This window comes from Balearica regulorum, chromosome 4 (assembly GCF_011004875.1).
Source record: "Balearica regulorum gibbericeps isolate bBalReg1 chromosome 4, bBalReg1.pri, whole genome shotgun sequence".
Taxonomy (NCBI): Eukaryota; Metazoa; Chordata; class Aves; order Gruiformes; family Gruidae; genus Balearica; species Balearica regulorum.
In genome coordinates, this window is record NC_046187.1 from 71,846,782 (window position 1) to 71,868,630 (window position 21,849).

At 36.9% G+C, this 21,849-nt stretch overlaps 1 protein-coding gene across 1 annotated transcript in view; it reads right to left on the minus strand.

The window, feature by feature from the left end:
- The window catches only part of RGS12 (regulator of G protein signaling 12), a 91,154-nt gene that overhangs the window by 47,671 nt on the left and 21,634 nt on the right, over positions 1-21,849 (minus strand). Inside the window, exon 3 of the mRNA XM_075752592.1 lies at positions 19,603-19,722. Within this exon, the coding sequence (XP_075608707.1) occupies positions 19,603-19,722 (120 nt within the window). The remainder of the gene's footprint in view (positions 1-19,602; positions 19,723-21,849) is intronic.

The following is a 21,849-nucleotide window of genomic DNA, read 5'->3' on the forward strand; positions in this document are numbered from 1 at the left end:
AAAAATAAACATAACATATATATGCATCTCAAGAGAAAAGCTACCTCTCCATAGTTTGTCTGTATTTTCCAGCCTTGGCAACAAACATTCCCTCTCCACTTCAAAATCCACAAAAACCTTTAGTAATCCTCAAAAGAATAATATTTTCTAACCAACAGGTTGAGGGACGTGATTCTCCCCCTCTACTCCACTGTTGGACATGGAGCTGTTGGAGCGAGTCCAGAGGAGGGCCACGAAGATGATGAGAGGGCTGGAGCACCTCTCCTGTGAAGAGAGGCTGAGAGAGTTGGGGTTGTTCAGCCTGGAGAAGAGAAGGCTCCAGGGAGACCTTTTAGCAGCCTTCCAGTGCCTAAAGGGGCCTACAGGAAAGATGGGGAGGGACTGTTTACAAGGGCGTGGAGTGACAGGACAAGGGGGAATGCCTTTAAACTGAAGGAGGGTAGATTTAGATTAGATGTTAGGAAGAAATTCTTCCCTGTGAGGGTGGTGAGGCACTGGGACAGGTTGCCCAGAGAAGCTGTGGATGCCCCATCCCTGGAAGTGTTCAAGGCCAGGTTGGATGGGGCTTTGGTCTAGTGGAGGGTGTCCCTGCCCATGGCAGAGGGGTTGGAACCAGATGATGTTTGAGGTCCCTCCCAACCCAAACCATTCTGTGACTCTAGGATTCTCCTTTCTCTTTTCATTTCACTGCAGGATCTCATACTGCCGTTGATACCAGCTGAAGAACATCACTTGTTATAAACTGTTGTGGCCTCACCATTCACAGCAGCAGCAGAGGATCTGATCTAGTTTTTAAGACAAGTATTTTGGAACTTTCAAAGTCTAAACTAGTCTCTACTGATATCATTCCTCTGGTGCTAGTTCTGTTAGACACAAATACATCTTTCATGGAAAAGATCAAAAAAATTATGGCACTTCTTTTTTAACTATGCAAAAACAAATGCTTTTGAATCTGGGAAGCATAATAATACAATCAAAGTGTATCCAGGCCTCTCATGTCTTTTAATAGCACTGTTTCAGGTATCCAAAAAGTACTTCTATTTTTCTTTTCTACTTCTATTTTGCACATAAGTATAGCAAGCGTCTTATGCATTCAGAAGCCATAACTTAATTCGTGTTTGTAATTTAGAAAATTTAATTTACATTACTGAATTCTGTTTTATAAACATGATTGCTTCTAATTTCTTACTCACGTACTGTACAGAACAGCTGATGAATAAACAATTTCAATGTCATTTGTCAAAGAATGAAGAAAAGGATGACTCAGAGTAAAGTATTAGTATCAGTTTACACATTAGACAGAAAAAAAACCCCTTTCAAATTATATACATTTTAGGAATGGTCATTTACTTTGGCAGCTTGCATGAATCTATATTCAAACACGAAGTACAATTCTCCTTCATGATTTCGAATGGTATCAAGTAAAATGAATAGGATTCTCATGATAGTAAAAAGAATATTTACACTACTTTTTTCAAAAACTGGGAAGTTGTAAAATATCATTTTAAAGGAAAAATGGTGTGATTGCATAGAAAACCTCTAACATTACAGTAATAGTACCACTTAATTAAGATCTATGGACAATGAGATACAGTTTTACCTCAATCCGTTTAGCATAAGTTAATGCAGTGAGCTTTCTACACACCATGGGTTGGTTTTCTGTGTTTATTTTAAATGCTCTGCCTAATGCACATTACATCACATGTATCAACATCTTAAAATCTCTCCAAGCAAGGCCTTAGTAATTATTATGTTTAAACATTTTAAAAAAAAAAAAATACTGCCCATAAGAAGAACAGAATTTCTTATCTAAATATCAAACACCTATTTCTGTGCTATTAAGATATTCCAAATTTCCCTTTGGCTTTACTATATACCAACTATATGGTTTTTTTTTTTTTACATTACAGTATCACTAAAACTACCCAGCATGTTCCAAGCATTACCAGTTTACTTTTGTAGATCACAGAATAAAATTTATTTTAAGAACATTACTTTAAATTCATCTATGTAACTGAACTAAATCCACTTAATTCAACAAAATCAGCTAGAAATCTTAATATAAACCTGTCAGAAAATTGCATGCAGTCCACATTTAGACAAAACAGTTTCTCCTCTAAACTGTTCAGCTGAAGCTTGTCTAGATTTGTCCAAAGGTATAAGTTGCAAGACCAGATTTTTTAAAATACTATGATGATCTCACTTTAAAAATTCACTCTATGTTGGGGGCTGGTTTTCATTCTTCAGCTCTCACGCCTGCCACCACTGGAGGCTCCTCAGGACAAAATTTGATCTACTTTATATGTATGTCTGATTATTTGATTAAATTTAACACTTACCACAAACATATTAAGAACTACCTATTAAAAACCCATATGTATTAAAAAGCTATAAAATTGAACCATTCCTGTATGTAGCCATTTCTGAAAGATGAGGAAGGTTACGGTATGACCCTGTGCCAGTCAGGGCTAATATGAAGATTTAAAAAAAAGTATTTCAGTATTTAATTCCAAATGACAGGACATATATGTATTCATTTTGTGAATGTACATATGAACTATCACCCAGAGATAAAATCTAATTGTATTCAACCCTCAAATATTTCACAACCAGATAAGAACTGAAATTAGTTCTTCAAATTATGCTGACTTCCAAATCAGTTTAGGAAAAATCCCATGGCATATGCCAGGAGTCTGATGGTAAGAAACTACCAAAATTTAAAAAATAAATCTAGTTTAGGAAAACTAAAATGTCTTCCAGTGTACCTTTTGATGGGAGCTCTGCTTGCTCGTCTAGCTGGGTTAGCAGCTGAGGTATACAGACATACCCACCCCCCGCAAAGGTGGAGAATGCAACTCTCCTCCCTAGACTTCAGGGCAAGATCTTCATCCCTGTGATCCAAGTGAGGAGCTCAGTGTCAGGGCCAGCAACCGTCCCAGTTATCATGCACCATAAAAGATGTTCTAGGTCTCTGTAAACTGGGAAATGCTTCAGCATATATTAGATAGCATGAAGTTCTGATTAAGAAAAAGCATGTAAAATTTCTCTTTGTATCATCTCTCTGCTAGGTGGAAAAACCAGATGAGCCCTTGAGCTTTTTGATGTTGTGTTCAGGATCTGCTTGCAACAAATCTAAGAGTATTAGCTTACAATAATTAACTGGGAGAAAAATACTTTATGAGCACATAAACTTTTTGTTCCAGAACAGAAATAGACAACATAGTACCTGGCACCAACAACAGGGTAAAAAGGGAGAGAAGGCATAAAGGAGAATATTTCATAGGTTGAAACAGCCTATATCTTTTAGCTTTCATTGTCTATAACCTGCTACAAGTGTGCATCACTGCATGAAACTAGACCGATGACATCTTTCAGTGGACAGAAACTCTTACCCAGAAAATCCACTTAGTTCCATTTTACACGGGTCAGGTCTCAGGAAACTAAATAAGTATTGTCAAAGTTTGCTATAAAACCAGGATGCAGGAAACCCCAAAATACCCCACCCATATCCCAGACTTGACACTGAGCAAATAAATGCATGTTTACAGACTACCCAGGTAACACAATACAAAAATGTCCTTTTTCTCCACCTCAAAATTTGTCATTCAAGTCAAAGTCATGCTCAAGTACTTGAGAAGAACAAAGGGAAAGACAGGGATACCAGGAGCGGTGACACATCCTAGGAAATGCCAGGCCTTAGCAATAAAATGGAGCAACATGAAATCATCTGTGCTAATAGAATGTGGGTGAGTACCTTCCTGAGTCAAAAAAAGACATACATATTTCCAATTCCTTCTAAGATGCAGAGGGACAAAAATCTCTAAGCAGAGTGAAGAAGTATTCCTCTCTCCTACCCTAACAGTGACAAAAGCACAGACTAAACAGAAACATCTATTTCTTTCTTGGGCATCCAGAAAGATTCAGAGAAAAAGGGATTAAAAACGACCTCTCTCTGTGTCCTTTCTAAAGCACACTTTCTTCCAAAACAGGCATCGACTTTTCGCTGCATCCAAAGAATTCTCTGACTGCTGCCTTCAGAATCTGTTAGACTTACCTTGTAGAATTTATACTACATGCTATTTTACAAAAGCTCCTCTAATTAAGCCTTTCAGCTTGGAATAGCATACCTAGCTCCACCAATCTTCTGAACTGATTTTCTCATATGTTTTCAATCTGCAAAAGAAGTTTGGGAAACTTGTCGTGTTCTTTAGGAGATGAAGCACTGAAGATTTACAGACTGAATACAAATAGCCAACTTTCAAACATTCTGTCACTTAACTCAGGGAAAGCCTATCACTCAGTCGACTGCCTGCTTGCATCTGGCTTTGTTCAAATTCCTTATTAAATCACCTGAAGCAACTTCTCCTTTTGCCAAGGTATGAATTATGAGCGAGTCCCTAGATCTTCAGTCACATTTCTCCAGGACTTACATTACATACACGTATTTTTATCCTTTTAAACACATTACAGCATTAACATTGTACAAAAGCCATGAACTCCAATGATCTCTGGCAAGGAGATCATGTCTCAAAATATGGTAGACACTGTTCTAACATTTTGAATAAAAAATAAAGCCATATTACTTATAAACTATTGCTAGATTTTCCTTCTAATAAATAACCTCAAACGTACTTCTCACCTAAATACTACAGTAATATTATACTACTTTTATCCTCATTTCAAAATATTATTGCAATTAATTTCAGGATTTAGAATTCTATGAGAAGGATGCCCCTTCAGCATGCCACTTAAAGGAGGACTATTACATGATTTGTCTTTTCAATTCTCTACCACCAAAGAAGTGCATTTATAATAGTTAATACAAAAGTATTATAGATGTAAGAATTCCCAAGGAAAAAAAATACAACTACTGTACAATAATTTTACTGAATGCATTCTTCTCTGATGGTTAAACATTTTTGTTGAGTATTTGAATCTATAAAAACAACATATGAACAGTAAAATGATATGACATTTGGAATTCCTTTAAGAAATAAACTTTTTACTCCAAACAAAACTAATCTTATTGCCAAAAACACAGTGCCTTAAATGCCAGATCCATCCCTGAAATTATTTTGATAAAGATATATACAAAATATATACAGTTTTACCTAAAGATATACTATTGATATAATGGTACAGAAAGCATATACAAAACACATTGCATGGAATCAAAAAATAGGCACAGATTATAAATATACTGATTTTTTAGCTTCATACGTATTGGGCACAGTTCATAAATACATCTCAAAATCTGAATGTTAGTTGGTACAATAAGATTCCCTTTTCTCTGAGAATAAAATCCAATGTTTGCCTTTACAAAGGAATTTTAACTCAAATACTTTAAAGTAAAAAAGCTTAAAGGCTAAGCAAAAAGCATTCTGAAGCTGGTAACGTTCTTCTCTGTTTTCTTGCCAATAACAATAGCCTCTTCTAATTTCTCACTGCAACGATGCCTTGCTTCAGCTAAATATAATTCATATCACTTACCCGCTCTTCGTAAGAAACAGCAGTTATTTTTCCTAACAGTACTCTTCCTAAATTCATCTTCACTTAATATGGAAAAAGCATTTCCTTAACACATCAGCTTCTCAAAGATTAAACTAAAAAATTCAGCCCTGTTCCATGCCTGTACATGCCAGTAAAGTTTAAAGGCATTTCGTATGAAGTTCTATTTTACTCCCTTTATGTTACCCATAGCAACAGGCCAATGCAGGAAGCTGTGGTTCGTCAGGGATTCTGATTAGATCTCAATTATCTCTCACCAGAAAAGCTAGATCATTTTATATAAATCACGCTGATTGTATTTTAAAACATTTCCTATAACAAATCAGGAAAATAAAATGACGTTGAATCGTGTGATAGTCCTGTATTCAATAAAACAGATCTCCAAGACAATTTTCAGAAAAACATTAATCACCCTAACATTAGTTATAGAAACATTTACATAGTAAACCACTATATTCAGAGGTTTACATAATGCAAGCCAGAATGAAGTAGGACCTCAGACGGTCTATTCTGCTTAACTTTTCAGAAACACTAGAAATTGCATGTAAAAATCCGCAGTACAAGGAAATTTGGCATATTTGGTTAAACCTAGGAGCAGCCCATCGCCACTAAAGACAAAATTCTTCTTTCAGAAACCAACTGATATTCTGCCCTTCCCTCCTCGCTATGCGAGCCTATGCTGAACTGATGTCAAGACAGTTCTGTGCACAGCGCCTTAGGAACAGAGAGCAAAATAGGCTCCTGGTAATGCAAGAGGGAAGTGCTATTAACTTGCCTCTGACAGCAGTGTCTTCAACAGACTGTATATGGAAAGTACAGGATTTCATGAAGTTTGCCGCTATTCACAAGTAAATAGCGATAGGACCTAAAACATTCATTGCTGATATTTTTTAAGCCATCAGAATACAATTTTCTGCTAAAAATAGACCTGAATTGCAAACTGGGAATGATTAGGGGGCACTTTTATGCTAGTGCGATGTCCTTAAAGCCAAGGTGGACTTACTAGTAGTAGTAAAGAGGAATCTTATCCCTTGTTCAATGCAGCATGTTCCTAGGTTGAGCCACTAATATAAAAACAACCCTACGAAGAAGGCAAACATTACTCTGAACTTATACGGAGAGAAAATGAGGCAAAAAGAAGTTAAGAGCCTTTACTCAAGATCTCATGGTAAAGACAGTCCAAGTCTGCACATCTTCCCATTTTGGGATTCAGGATGAAGAGACTTTGTTAACAGGAAAACTCAATCGTCTCAATTTAATTTAGAGTGATCAGAAAAGAAATTATAAGCTAATTGCAGATGAAAATGGAGGAAGTATACTTTGAAAAGCATTCCAGAGACATAAGGAAATTGCTGCAATGGACAAAGTTCATTTTGTGATTGATTACTTGTTTGAATAGACACACCACTGCACTTCTGAATGCTGTCTTCTACAAGTATTTAACACCACGAAGAAATGCAATGGAAACAAATGGGTGGACAGGAAGGAATGCGTTTTACAAATTACACCCTCCATTATTTGAGGACTTAAGAAGCAAATGCCCTATCATACTTGCACAGAACAGTTTTACTATGTGTGGATAAGTATTAAAAATTTATCATTTTCTAAAGAAAAAATGCCAGAGCTGTTTAAATACTGCATTTTGCTTGACACTAAACAAAGTGGGATGCAGAATGTATTTTCACTGTCAATACCTTAACCAAACAGCAACATCAGTACAAATACGCAGGTGACCAGGTGCATAATAATCCTTACAGCGGGTAAGTAAAAAGCACAAATGGATCAGAAACACCTAGAGAACTTTCCTGTGAACACCCCTTTGGGGTAACACAAAAAAGGTCTTTTCTCAATAGGGTTTACTTAACACTCAACCTAAGTCCTCTAGGAAGCACCTAGAAAGACCAGATGCACTAGCAGAGTTTTAAGGGGTGCAGACGTTACCCACAAGAACACAAGAATGATTAGGAGGAAAGTAACCCCACATGCAACGGGATGTAGCTGCAAGACCAGCAGTTCACTGGAGCAACCGTTGCGAATGCTGTTAGGAACACTGCGTGTGGGCAATGTTTTGTACATTCTAGGCACTCATACTTGGCGTTATAAACCTAATAATCCCTTAGTTTAAACAGACCTTTAGAGTTGTTGATTTTATTTCATTGAACTAAGCATTGCACAGCCACATTTTTTCCATGCAGTGATTCTACCAGCACTGCAAATAAGCTCTCGCAATTAGACAGTACCAGTTAATGATAATGGCTATGAAATGTCATGTGATTCTGAAAGCCCTTTAAAAAATTCATATCCCTCTACATTTTCACAGGTTATTTCAGCAGCTGCCAGATTGAAAATCTTGTGATTCTATGTACCATATTTGTAAACCAGGCAGGCAACTCGAAGTTCAAAGGTCAAAAGCAGAAGGAATGTTAATTTGCAAAGCTATTAATGGAAAGTGTTAAAATATGACACAACAGCTTTAAAAACCTTATTCAGATATACCAAAGACGACATTTGTAAACCCACATCCATCTGCTTAGAAGCTAAACTGTGGGAAGGGGTAGAGACCCCAGATATGGTTGATCTGTTTTTCTCTTCTACCCTCCCTCCACTTCCTGTTCTTATTTTCTTTCGTACATTTGTTTTCAGAGCATAAAAAGATGAAGATAAAGACAGAATGACAGAAAGCCTGGATTAGTTTTAACTTGTCAAAAGGTGAACAGGATTTAATATATTCCTGACTCCTAAAAGAAGAAAACACACACAAAAAACGCCAGGCAACTAGAAAGAGGCAATCCCCTGGACCAGCTCCTAGTCACACAAATTCCTACAGTAAATTCGACACTGGCAGAATGCACCACCAAAAATCTTAAATCTCATCAATATCAAGTATGTCTTTTTTATCTCATATTACAGAGATATTACTTGCATGAAAGCCAGACAAAAAAAATATCTGTTAAGAATATGATTTAGCTTGCTGACCCTAGTTACTGAAATAAAAAGGAGTATCAAAGCCTATACAAAAATTAAGAAAACTCTGCTATAAAATAAAATGGTTTTTTTCCAAATTTTCTATAATCTGTCTAGATATATTTTTGTCAATGATTTGTCAGCTACTCAACAATAAACAGACCCCATGCCGTGATGCTGATAAGAAAGATTATCATATTTACAACACTGTGGTTTCCCTCTATCAATTTTGACAAAAAATATTTTCAAATCAAACTATTTGGAAGTTGTTTGTTTATAAATAACTGAAATACAGGCTGCCTTGTTAAATACCAAGAATTCCATACAATAAATTCAGTGAAGTAAAGGGAATGGATGCAAACTGCTGTTCCGAGTGCCCTCTGCTGTCTGCCTACACTTCTGAGACTGACGTACACATTTTAAAGTGTTAAGTTCGAGAAGATTTGCCATCCAGAAATCTACTCTAAAAACAAATATTTGGTTTTGAAAGCCATATGTAAACTTTGAAAAATACTTCTGTAGAACCTGACTGCAAACTGATAATAAAAATACACTTTTTCAAAAATGTTTTTAAAATAATTTTTTCTTCTGTTGATCGACATTTTAAGACAACTGAACTCTCTCCACTAATAAAAACATGCAGAAACAATATAACTTGCAGATCCAGATGGAAGGTGACTTGCAGCCCAATAGTAAATTAAAATTAAATTACATCTTAAGGAGAATATGATTAAGTGACAGATCACTGAAACACATTAAGCCGCTTCTGAATTTCCTACTACTGCAGATGGAGCCTCCAAGAATCACTAGATTTTGAGGAAATCAATGTAAAACTGAGCATGAAAACTACTAATTTTTAAGTAAGCTATGCACATATATCTTCCTAAGCCTTGCAATTGTTTCTTTCCCTTTTCATTTTAAAAACTGATGGCTTTGCTGCTATACTTTTAGCTTTAAAAGACAGTTATACTCAGAGATATGTAGACATAAAGAGTAAGACATTAAGGTTAAAATTTGATAATATAGATAGGACCTTTACTAAAAAAAAATGTGTTTTCTGAGCAACAAGAAGCTAAAACTGGTCTGAAGTCTCTACATTTCAGAAATTTTGTAGTCTATAAATATTTATTTTCATTTATTTTCAGTTAGTTTAATAACTCATACCATCTGGATTCTGTTTTATTGGATACAAATCCAGCTGAAAGAAAAAAATCACTAGCTACACACCTTAAAAAAATGCTGTAACAATATGAAGGTAACTTATAACTCTAACACACCGTTCTTGCTTTATGGAAACACATGTGCAAGTATAGTGAAAATTAAGTGAAAGATTTATAAAAAAAACTTACTTAGAGAAGTATCTGTATATCTACTATGCTCCACATTTTAAAAACAATACAATGCTAAAGAGATTTAAAACATGTCTATAAAAATGGTGTATTCTTAATTTCATAATAGAGCTTATATAGAAAGTCAATTTAAATACTTATACTTACGAACTTTGTCTCTTTAAAACCTCATTGAATCCTTAGAAGCATTATTTATCATATTTCACTGCAAGATTTCTTAGCTCGGAAGATTACTCATTAAACCATATTCCTGTTTTCTGTTCGTTTTAGACAAACAAAACTTTATACTTACAGACACTTGACTATCAGTAAAAGTTTTCTCCATGTATAAATAGTTTAATAGCTCATTGTTAAGAAACAGTCCCTCCAACTTTACTATTACGCTCTTTCTGAACACATATTTACTTCTTCCAGAGTCCAGTGAAAAAATGAGGCTTCTCTGCCTGTTGCCCTATCAACACCTCTCCCATTCTCCTCCCTCCCCAGCACATTCTCCGCCCTCAATACTGGTTCGGTATCTTCTCATCAAAAGGAACAGGCAGCTTTTAAACTGGTGTTTAGGCAGGTCCTGTGTAACAGCGAAGCTGCTGTAAAGCCAACAGCATGCTGCTGAGGAATCTGGTAATATAAAATGCATTCGGGAAGGGCCTACAGGACTCCGTCTTAAATGTCTGTCCAAACTTGTTTAAACATTGAGTCAACATTGTTTTCTCCTCCAAAATATTCTCATTTTTATACATTCCCCTTTGACGAGCATATAATCTGAATGAACTTGGCCATCAATCTCTATTAAAAATACTTAAAATATAATCTAAAATTACTTCTTTAAACAAAAAAAATGTTAAAACTTGTAAGACTCACAGTGAATTTCTTTCAGTTTCTGGCATGTAGGTGCATGTCTCAGTATGATTACAATCACATGTATGTACATTACGCAATCTATCTCATCCTACCAAAACGCTCCATGTTCTTTTGAGCAAGCAGGGGTTTGGCATTTACAAGGATCAAGTTCCAAGTGAAACATGATTCATGTAATTTTCAATACCACACCTACTCTCCAGACGGACCAGGAATATCTGTGTATTTTCAGAAAGAAACACACATACTTTCTGACCAATAAATAATGCTTAAATACCATCCTGCTGCAGTTCCTCGGTCCAGAGGGAAGTAGAGGATAGGATTTTTACTGGGGCTTTTAAGTATCATAACAGATTAAATGCTTTGATGCTTTAATATTGAATAAAAAGCAGTAGCTCATCTAGCAGAAGCTCCACAGGTGACTATAACTCCTTTTTAAAAACAAACAACAACAAAAAACCCAAACAAAAACCCTAAACAACAAAAAAACTCATATCAAAACACAAAACAAAACAACAACAAAAAAAACCCAACCCACCTGGACTGATAAATTCATGATGACAGTGAAAATTAAATGGTACCAACTCCTAGCCAAAATCCCAGCAGTTTCAGCATGGAGACAGGGTCAGAAACAATTCATGGATAGCTACAGTGCTATCATTTGTGCCGTATCTCTTCTGCGATTACATTCTAGAAATACTAATTCAGTACATTCAATAGGGCCTTAATTCATTCCCTAATATTAACCAGGTCTCACAGAGCAAAACTCCCTCCTCGCCCCCTGTAGCACATGGCGCGACAAAAAAAGACGTACCAGGTACCAGGAACAGCAGCCGAGGGAGGGCAGGGACAGAGAGGCGTGAAACCAGTCACCCAGCTCCTCGTTCCCACCTGGGCACTGCACGGGCGATCTGTTTTGCAGCAGACACTCTAACCGGGAAAGCTGCAGGTGCCGCCTCCCTCAGAGCACCCACAGCGAACGCTCCCAGAGCCCACGGCAGTTGCGCTGCACTAGGAGATACTACAGTCAGCCAGCCCTGGGCTTTGCAGACAGACATGTTTACACCAAGTGAAAGGTAATGCAGCTTCCTGTGCAGAAAGGAAAATCCATAATACCCCGGTTGAAGGGAAGCAGTGTCCATCCTTGAGTCTAAGAATATAATCAGTTCCAAACATGGGTTTATCAAACCCAATATTATGTTTCCAGTAGTGGCCACGCATGGATGTCTACTGACGAGCAGCACAGGGCAACATATAGGACATTTCCCTGATTACATTCTCCCAGATTCCAGGTATTTTCAGCTCAGGAGATTTCCTCAACCTGGTGTGGCTTGTCTCCTTAATAATCCCCAGTGGCTCTCTTTTCCAAATACTTGTCCACTTTCCCCCCAGGACATGCAAATTTCTTGCATCCACAGCACTCAGTGGTGAGGCGTCCCACAGACCAACTCACCTCCTGCATGAACAATCGTGTTCTGTTTGTTTTGCTCCTGGCTCCAGCCACCTTTAATTAATGGTGCTGACTTCTTGTCCTGAAGGAGACAGTGAGCAGTCAATCCCAACTACTTTTTCTATGCCACCCATGATTTCGTACTCGTTACGCCTTTCTGAACCTTTTCCTCTTCTAATATATCATAACCTTTTTGAAATAAAGAGACCAGAACATAATGTTCAAGGTGTGGGCAAATCATAGATTTATACAATGCAATCATTATGTGTTTTTTCCTCTATTCCTTCCCTGATAATTCATAATGTAAGATTTTGTTTCATTGCTACTGTATTGAGCTGCTGTTGTCATGCAACTGTCTCTTGTAACTTGAAGTTCTCACTTCTGAGAGGAAACAGTCAGCTCAAGGACATATATATATCATTTTATATACAAAGCTAGGACTGTTTTGCTTCATTTGCATTGCTTTACATTTATCTGCATGCATTTTCATCTGCCATTTCACTGTCCAGTCATCCAGTCTTATAAAAGCAGCCTGCTCTCATCTTCAGAGACTGCTCTTGTCCTTATTACCTTGAGTAACTTTACCTCACAGCTCACCTTCTTGGGAGGAGCTTTAAAAGATGCTCTTGAATCAACAAGTGTAACATAAGAAACTGAAGCAATGGCCAGCCTTAAGCGGCAAATAATTCTGGGTTTCAGTAACAGACCCCAGTGCTGTAAGCTATTACTTTGCCTTAATGTCAGGGAGTTAACATGCCTCCTGAATTAGAGCCAGGAGAGCAAAGAGCTTTAGTTCAAAGAGAGCAAGCCCAATTTTAAAAGAACACTGGGTACCTAAAGTTATGGAGAAAGACATCCCTGAGAGGTTGCCCACCTACCAAGGATCCCAATCCAGCAAGCCCCGACTGTTTCGTCACTACACAAAAAAAACAGAACCAAAGAAATGGAGCCAAACCCAAGGTCTGATACCATATAGTGCTGAACTAAGGGCTGTGACCCCTCTGTAGCTTCAAGTGGTTACCTTTACCTGTTCACCCTGGCTGATCCTTGTAGCTCCACAAACGTGACTCCATCAGAGATGTTGACACCTTATGAATTCACCTGTGTCCATTTAATCAAACGTCTCAAGAACGTCGATACTGGCTACTGCCAAGAAGTAAGGCCTGCTGCCTGAGGATTTAAGCAGAGCACAAGTTCTCATCTAGTCCCTGAAAGCATATACTGTGCCTCCGGTGCTGTGACAGAAATCTGCTTGTGTTGGAGGGCCAAGCCCAGAGGCCGTAAGGCTTGGAGACCACTTGAGTGGCAGGGTCAGACAATGTACTGATTGCTTCCTCACGAGAAATTTCTCCATACAGTGCCAACTGTCTTAGCACGTATGGGGACTGAATTCCGTACGGAATCCACCCTAGGCAACACTGTTGGTTTCTTCTTAGGCACCAAAGTACGGGATGAACATGGCCAGGATGAGCATTGCCACATGCACCTCACAAAGAAAAAAGAGATGAGATCCAGCTCATGGCACATTCTAAGCTTTTTACGTGCAAATTTACATGGCAAATTTCTCCAGAATACGAAATAAAGAAAATAACCCAAAAGCAGTGGAAAAGAGTAAACAGTGAAATTACAAAAGTATGGTCACTTTACCAATTGCAATGACAGAAAACAAATCCCATTGTTCTCATTGTCTGGAAAAAAATCTCACAGTTTAACATTCTAAATTGTATCTAGAAATAAGTATTTCCAATTCACAATAAACAAGAGGTTACACACAACTGTACTCATCTGTTGACCGAGCCACCTTTGTCAGATATTTCACAAAAGAAGAGCATGAGAATTTTCCATGATAAAGTCTATAAACATAAGGAAAACTTAGAACATATATTGGTAATCTAGCACAATATAAAATACCAGCGAAGATTTAAGGTTAATGCCACTGCACAGTCTGTGGAAAAAAATAAATAAATGTATACTGCTAACATGATGTCCTCCTTTAGGTAGTAAAAATGGATATAACTAAAGTACCTGATAAGGTCACACAAAGCCTGAAGAAGATCCTCTAGAGTACGCTGAAAAGAATTTGAAATTCTTAATAGAGCAGTCCAGGCAACCAAACATGAAAAAATTATGCTCTTGGAAATCTTTAAGGCACACTAGGTATGATGTCAGAAAAAAAAAAAAAATTACTAAGGGATACCGTAGGCACCATCCAGAACAAGATGATAGTAATGTACAGACATACCAGCTGTACCTGTACCAGTCAAATAAATAGTACCATAAGCTACTGCATAGTTCTAAAGACAGCTGGTGCTACCTGGCCACCGTCATACCACCAAGCTCCCTCAACCTCCTATCAATCAAGTTGGTTGCAGCCAAACTGCCTGCTGGGCACAATGATGCTAGCTGTTAGGGCTAACTTCTAAAGCGTGTCCAAAATCATTTGAGAAAATACACCAGAGAAACAAAGAACCTAGGCTGTGGTCACAGATCCATGAAGCTTCCAAATCAGCAGTGTTAGGGGCTGGACTGTTAGAATTCAGCCCTCAGAACATCTGTATATGAGACAGGAATAGCCCTTTAAGAAGTCTATTATTAGCATGCTAAAAGTACACAACTACCTCTTGCATACAAAAATGGAGATTTTATTCTTGCATGTGGTTTTATTTCACAGCTGGCCTTTTCTCCACCTTCATGAAAGCAGACAGCGAAACTGTCAATTGGTCAAGTATATCTTGGACAAAAATTAGGACTAAATACTTGCAAAAGATGCAATACTTGAAGGTAGTACACGGTGGAACCTGTGTATGCTGGCAGCCCACGGCAAGTTATCATAGCCTAAAAATATTAGTGAAACCTAAAGACAAAAATACACATTCTTTTCAAATTTTAAATTCATAATTATAAGCTGAGAATGAAGAGGCCTCTTGATTTAAATCACGCAATTATACTAGCCACAGTGGCCACGGTGATGATCTAAGAACATCAGTGAAGCAAGCTCTGCAGGGAGAGTTAATACTTTTTATTAGATCCACTGGCAGGGTGGGAAAAGTTTGGTGCACGTTTAGCTCTTTTTGTCTTGATTTTCCTAGTATACTAGTTGGGCTAATAAAAGCTATTATCTCCCTGTGTAAGCTTTGTCTGATTATTTAAATCAGTCAAACAAAGACAGGTACCCACTTAAAATCTCATTATTAAGTCAAATGAGCATTTAGGGGTTTTTGCCACCCACAGATGCCAAAGCTAATATCCAGCAGAGACATGTCATTCATTAGTATAAAAACCTCATACCAAAGAGATGTGTTGTATGCTTTCAATTAGCAGATGAAATGCAAAAAAAGTTGCTTCAGTGGAATTAACAAAACAGACAAAAATCAAGCATTATTATCTGTAATAACAGCTAATAATACTACATTATTAATGATTATAATTAAGATAGAACATTCTAACAAAATTCCTCACACTAATTTTTAAAAGGAATGTATGATACATTCCAACTTTGAAAACATTACTAAACACTAGAAATTTGATCCAAATCTTCCTTTTCATATAGGATATAGTTTTAAGGTTTCCAAAATGGGATGAGGACTAGAATAAAAACAGCAACAGCCATCTTTTTTTGTCCTCATATTTAGTGAAAAGAATTAATTAGTCTTTAATTTTAAAAAGATCTTTACATTAAAAGATTATTCAACAAAATTCAAAGAGCTTACACTTGTTTGCCTAAGATATTATGTCTCTCATGATACTATTCTGCCCTACAGAGAAATACCAAAGGTAAAAGTGCCACAATGGTTTTCAGGAAACACAACAGGTTTGATTGTTCACCTTGGAGAGGAGGAACCTAAATTTGTTGACTTCAAGGAAATATTGCAAGGGTCCCTGATTTTTACAGACCTCAAGAAAAATTAAGATATGAATGGAATGAGCTATAGTTGAAAGTGTTATCTGGTACCAAAACTGCTGATGAGTAAAAGGATTACTCTGCTTAATGTAAATTTTTACAAAGGCAGTGTTCTGGTTTCTGCAGTCTCACAGAGTCACCTTTAATGTGTTTATAAATCTACAAACAGTGTCTTTGCCAGGACAGAACTGGGCAAGAGGAGGAGAGTAGTGGCACTTACCTATAGGGAAGAAAAGTAGGAAGAAAGATAAGATCATCTCTTTCATTACTCCAAAGTCTATTAGTCTTAATAAAAACAGATTTCTTGTCATTTAATAAGGAAAAAGTTCTAAATATATACAGCAGAATTAAGGCATATACTAGACACAATAATTTTCTGAATTCAGTTCCAACTTACAACAATAAAATTCAGCCCTGGTGTGAACAAGCACAATTTCCACAGTTCAGAAATAAAGCTGTGCATTTTGTGAGACATTTTCTGTATCATAGTCTTAGCATAACCGCATCCATTAATTTTTCACTCTCATCCTATATTCATCTCTGCAGATTTAAAATAATCTTGTATACAGGTTCTATTAGTAAAAACAGCACCTAGAGTTTAATCCCACAAACTTGTCTATTTTCTTCTCTGTATAATACAGCTTCTGCAAGTAAGAGGAAAATGCTTATGGAGGGGCAACTATATCATTACAGCTAATTCTAACCTTGTAAGAATATTGTCCGTGCATGTATAGCCAGCCAGAATCTAACGATTTAAAAGAAAAGGTGAAATCTTCTCTTGCAATCATTGTTTTTATTTATTGAAATAATATATAGAAAAATGTTTTACGCTTGGATAGAGTTAAAAAAAATTAAACAAACTGCAAAGAAATCACGCCACCTTATGGCAGAAAACAGCAAATCTAACATCTGATATTTCACACACCACTGCTCCAAAGACAAGAGGAGCAAGTTCATACTTTCACAAAAAAACCAAATACAACCTTCTTCAGACCCATAAGCAAATGAACAGTGTTCAGCATCTACCCATAAAAGAAACTGCATGGAACCTACTTATTCTGCTCAATTTAGAAGACTAAGTTAAATGCCAGCAGGAATCAAACCCACAAGCTCAGAGAAGCATATTCATTTTTAAACTTCATGTTTGGGTTAGTACCTTATCCATTCTGCTAAGATAACTGGAAGGAACACAAAAGCAACCAAGCGGCCTATACAATATGTTCATAATCATTATTCCAAAGGTGGAGTCTCTAAGAATTTCCTGGTATTGTTATTTCCCCTTCCAGCAACTCTAAATAGATGGCTTGAAATAATCTAAACATTGTGTTCTACTACACCTCGTTTAACAGTACTTAGGAAAAGTGCTGCAGTAGCAACGTTAAAGTTAGAACCAAAATTGAATCACCTCAACACTATTTTACTTTGACTCATGAAGGTTTTGAAATTCTTCTCTGGGTTGGTATTTCTCCTGGTGGCTAGGACATCATTTTCTAATGGCATGCAAAGGGGAAAAAAAAAGAGATTTCAAAGTGAAAAGAAGCAATTGACAGCGGTCCACACCCAAATAGCTACATGTAGTAAGGGCACTCATCCAAACACCGATTTTAATAGAGATTGTTTCTTTGTCCAATTAAGACCATGACCTAGAAGGTAAGTTTCCCCATCCAAAGTAACAGCTTTAAGAATCAGGACACAGGGTAACACAGAGAGCCTCTCAATCCCTCTTGTTGGTGCTACTCAATTTATAGACACTAATGAATACCAACTAAGACATAATGAAAGAAAAATGGACTTTTTAGGTCAGTGACTATGACATCTTTCTGAAACTAACAGAAAGCAAGCACCAAGTCCCTATTTTAGTGAATATTTATGCAACGTAAAACAGCTCCTACAACAGAAATTAAATTACATCTTTGGTGTTTAAAACACTCTCAAAATATGAGATGTGCATATAAATCTCTATGAATTCTGACTCTGGAAGAACATGGCATGAACCATGTTTTTCTAACTGTGTGTGAATTACTAGCACTAGGCTCTTAGATATTCTGAGAGGATTCTCTCTTACTGCGACCCGAAATTCAGTCAAAACTGGTAATATATAGTACCAAACTTTTTTAATTTAGAAGAATCACCATTTTCTGATGAAGAAAGATGTAACTAGATGGTTCCCAAACAGCTTTATCTAAAGGATCTTCCTCTGTTTGTTAAAGCTATGCAATTACTGTATTAAAGTTACAAGTGCAAAGATAATAAAAAAGTGTTTTCCGTGACTAGAAAAAAAAACAAGACACTTAAAAGCTTCAGACAACAAGACAGAAAGAGACCACAATGAAAAGTGTCCTTTAAAACATCTGAGAAATAAGTAATTACAGTTCCTACCTGCATTCCCTAAGCACGCCAGAAGCTCCTTCCATATATTGTTACCCAAAAATGCAGTGCACTGAGCTCTCCTCTCCTTTAGTTGAGTCAGTGAAACGCCATCCTTCCTACATTTTCCCACAGCAAGAAACTCAGAATATCTCCTTTTTTCCTCCTCCCATCTCAAAATGCTTTTTAAACACCTCCTTCCCATGTAGAGGAATCAGCATGCCGCATTCCCTCCCATGCTGAAGAGCAGTATAATACGTATTACATGGTTCCCATGCCAAGATCAAGCTCTGCACATATTTTTATTTCTCCCCAACCACAAACCTACTTCCAGATAAGTATGAAAAAGGTCGAAGGGAAAAATCTCTCCATTCACCTTCACATCACTATGGATCAGGTCTTCCTGAGGAAGCACACTAGAACAGAAGATATAATGAAACCATATTCCTACAGCTGGTTGAGGGAGGGTCTCAGCAGAGCAGGAGGAGCAGCTTTTTAAATTCAGATGGCTTTTCATCCCTTGTTTTCCCCAAAATCAATAAGGTTTGGCCACTGAGGCCCAGGCATGAGCTGATGTTATACCAGAATTGAAACAGTATTGTTATGTTACACTCAAAAGACCCAAAATCACCATATCCAATGACCAACACCAAGATGATAAGGAACTCCCTTTTCTCCACTGCTGACATATAAGAAGGAAAAACCTATTTAAGTATTTTAAAAAACTTTTTGATACTCAGTAAGCTACATTCCTTAGGCAGTTGTGTAAAGAACCTGTTCCAGCAACAAATGTAACCCCCCAAAATTTTCTCAATGCAATGATCATCAGCTGAATGAAAAAAAGAATATGACAAGCATTTGATTTTTATATGATAACACAATACAATGATTTCTAAGATATGATGAACATTTTGATCAGCAAAACTGTATCACTTTGCTTTACATGACCAGTTGTTACAGCTAAAATAAAGTCAAAATTCCCCACAGAAAGAATGGCCACTGCTGGCATCAATCTAAACTACTAAAGAAACACCAAAAAAGTCACGTGATATCTGAAATCTGTATTCCTCCCACATAAATGTCATATGATTAGTAACTTTATTACACTACAGCTATTTCTTTCTTTCTTTCATGAATGATCAGCATGAACTATTGTAAGTTCCATTCCAGCATTCACTTCTAAGTTTTAAGTGAAAGTTAGTTACCTCAAGGTCATCCAGAGAACGAGTAATACTAAATCGCTTAGATCTTCCAAATGATCTTCGAACAGAAGAACGTGGGGGAGGAGGCTGATTTAATCCCATTGGATGTCCAAATTTTGCACCCTAAACAAAACAGAAAATAGATATAATTATTTTACTACTTCAATTTCAGCACATTGCTGATCATAGCAACAGCATCTGAACTTTAAGCATCAATAGGTACGGAATTCCATGCAGATGGACTTGCAAACCTGTAACAGGACCACAGTTTCAACACAAGTTGGTCACTTGTCATGTGCCTGTAAAATCATGTATTAAAAAAAATTAAAGTTATGACTTTTCCAGTCTCAAGTCAAATATCATAAATATTTGGCATTAAGTTAGTCTATAAACACAAGTCATCAGTTAGGTTGCTAAAATGTACACATGCTATGCGTCAGTATTAGTGGACAGAGCTTAATTAAAAGCAAGACAATCCTAGCTCTTTACTGTCTTAACTGGAAAATATTTACAATGACAATATTTGTTCTTTCTATAGGAAATTACCATCCTAGAAATCATCTCACCCAGCTTCTGTTGGAATCTTTCTCCACACTTTTAAAAATTTTACTTTCACTACTCTTTTTTTTAAAAAAAAAAAAAAAAAGGCTTGCTACTGTGAAGTCCAACTTTTTAAATCACACAGTACAAAATGCTGGAACTTTTGTTCTGAGGAAAGAAATCACCTCACTTGGATGTTTCATGACTAGAATTGGTGCTGCAATGATTAAATCTAATGGCTTTCTCTTTTCCCCATAAACATACTCTTTCTCCTTAAAAAGTCACCAGATGTCAGTTAAGCTACAACAGCTCAGCCCGTATATACCTAGTTTATGCCAAATGGCAAAGTGTACGCTTAGAGCTAAGAGTAGGCACACAGTCGGTGACTGGTGCTAAGCAGATGTACATAAACTCACCACATTATGAAAACTTGTGATTATGTGCCTGAAATTTTGGATTCCTTTCACTATAACATTCAATGTGGGAAAAATTCATCCCTATCTTCTGATGCTTTTTCACTTTAGAAAATAACGGAGTTTAATTCAGAGTAAATTTTCTTCTAATTAATTTCAGCATCTTTCTTTGGCACAGTAAGCTTAAAAATATATTTATTAGTACTTTTATAATTGCTTACTGTCAGCTTTGTAATGTTTATTAAATTTTATATATGTAGTTGTTTCTTCTTTTGGGCAAGTTGCTGTGGTCTCAATTCTGAAATATTTTTACATCGCTTTTTTTCACGTCTTTGAAAGTCTATATACATCACATTAACCAGAGGAACAATCATAAATTTCACATCCTTATAACCTCATGCTAACAACCACTCATACAAAGCAGAGAAGAGCTTCGAAAATATTATACAGCCTCCTTACTGCAATAAAAGAGAAGGTATCCAACAGATGTTGCCTGCCTGTTTGCTTTTTTCCTATGGAGTCAACACTGTGCTTTAGCAACAGGGCTCTGACAGTCACCAATATTCACAACAGATTGTTTACAAGCTCCCAGAAATGTCAAGACTTAACACAGTATACACGAATCTGGACCCAATGTACGTAGCAGGGTTCATCACTGCAACAGGCTGAGACTCCAGATTCTTCATTCAGTATTAAAAGTGATCCATTTTAATTCGAAATCTCCTTACCTTCCAATTTTCAATTTACTAAGGGCTTTTTTTTATTGGCTGAGAAAATTGGGCAGGTTCTGCCAAGGAAAACTGGAAGTCTGGCCACTGGAGATTAGTTTCTAAGGTTTTTTTAGAGACCATTCAAAAGGGCCATATAATCAAGCTAGGATGGCTTTTGCTAAAATGATCAACTAAAGTGAAGACAGGCGAGTTGCGCTCTGTGAATGTTCACAGATAGCAGCCAGTGGAATGAGGATAGTTCCTGTCTTTCTGAGCAACTTCTAAAATCATCTGTTCATCCAGGCAGGTACCACTGAGGTGGTTGACTCCTGGCTCATACCTTAGTTATACCTAAGGCAGTAATCTGTGTCAGACAGTGAACTCCACAGTAACCCCTGCTAAATTCAGCAGTATCCATTACTATTACTGCATAACATACCAAAACACTGACATGGCTCCTCCTATGTGAGCATGTTCCTGTTAAAACAGCAAGAATATATATATGTACGATTGCTAGGTTTCACCACTAGTCAAGTATGAGCACATCGGTATTGCAATTTTTAACTTCTTCATCAGTGAATTAGTGA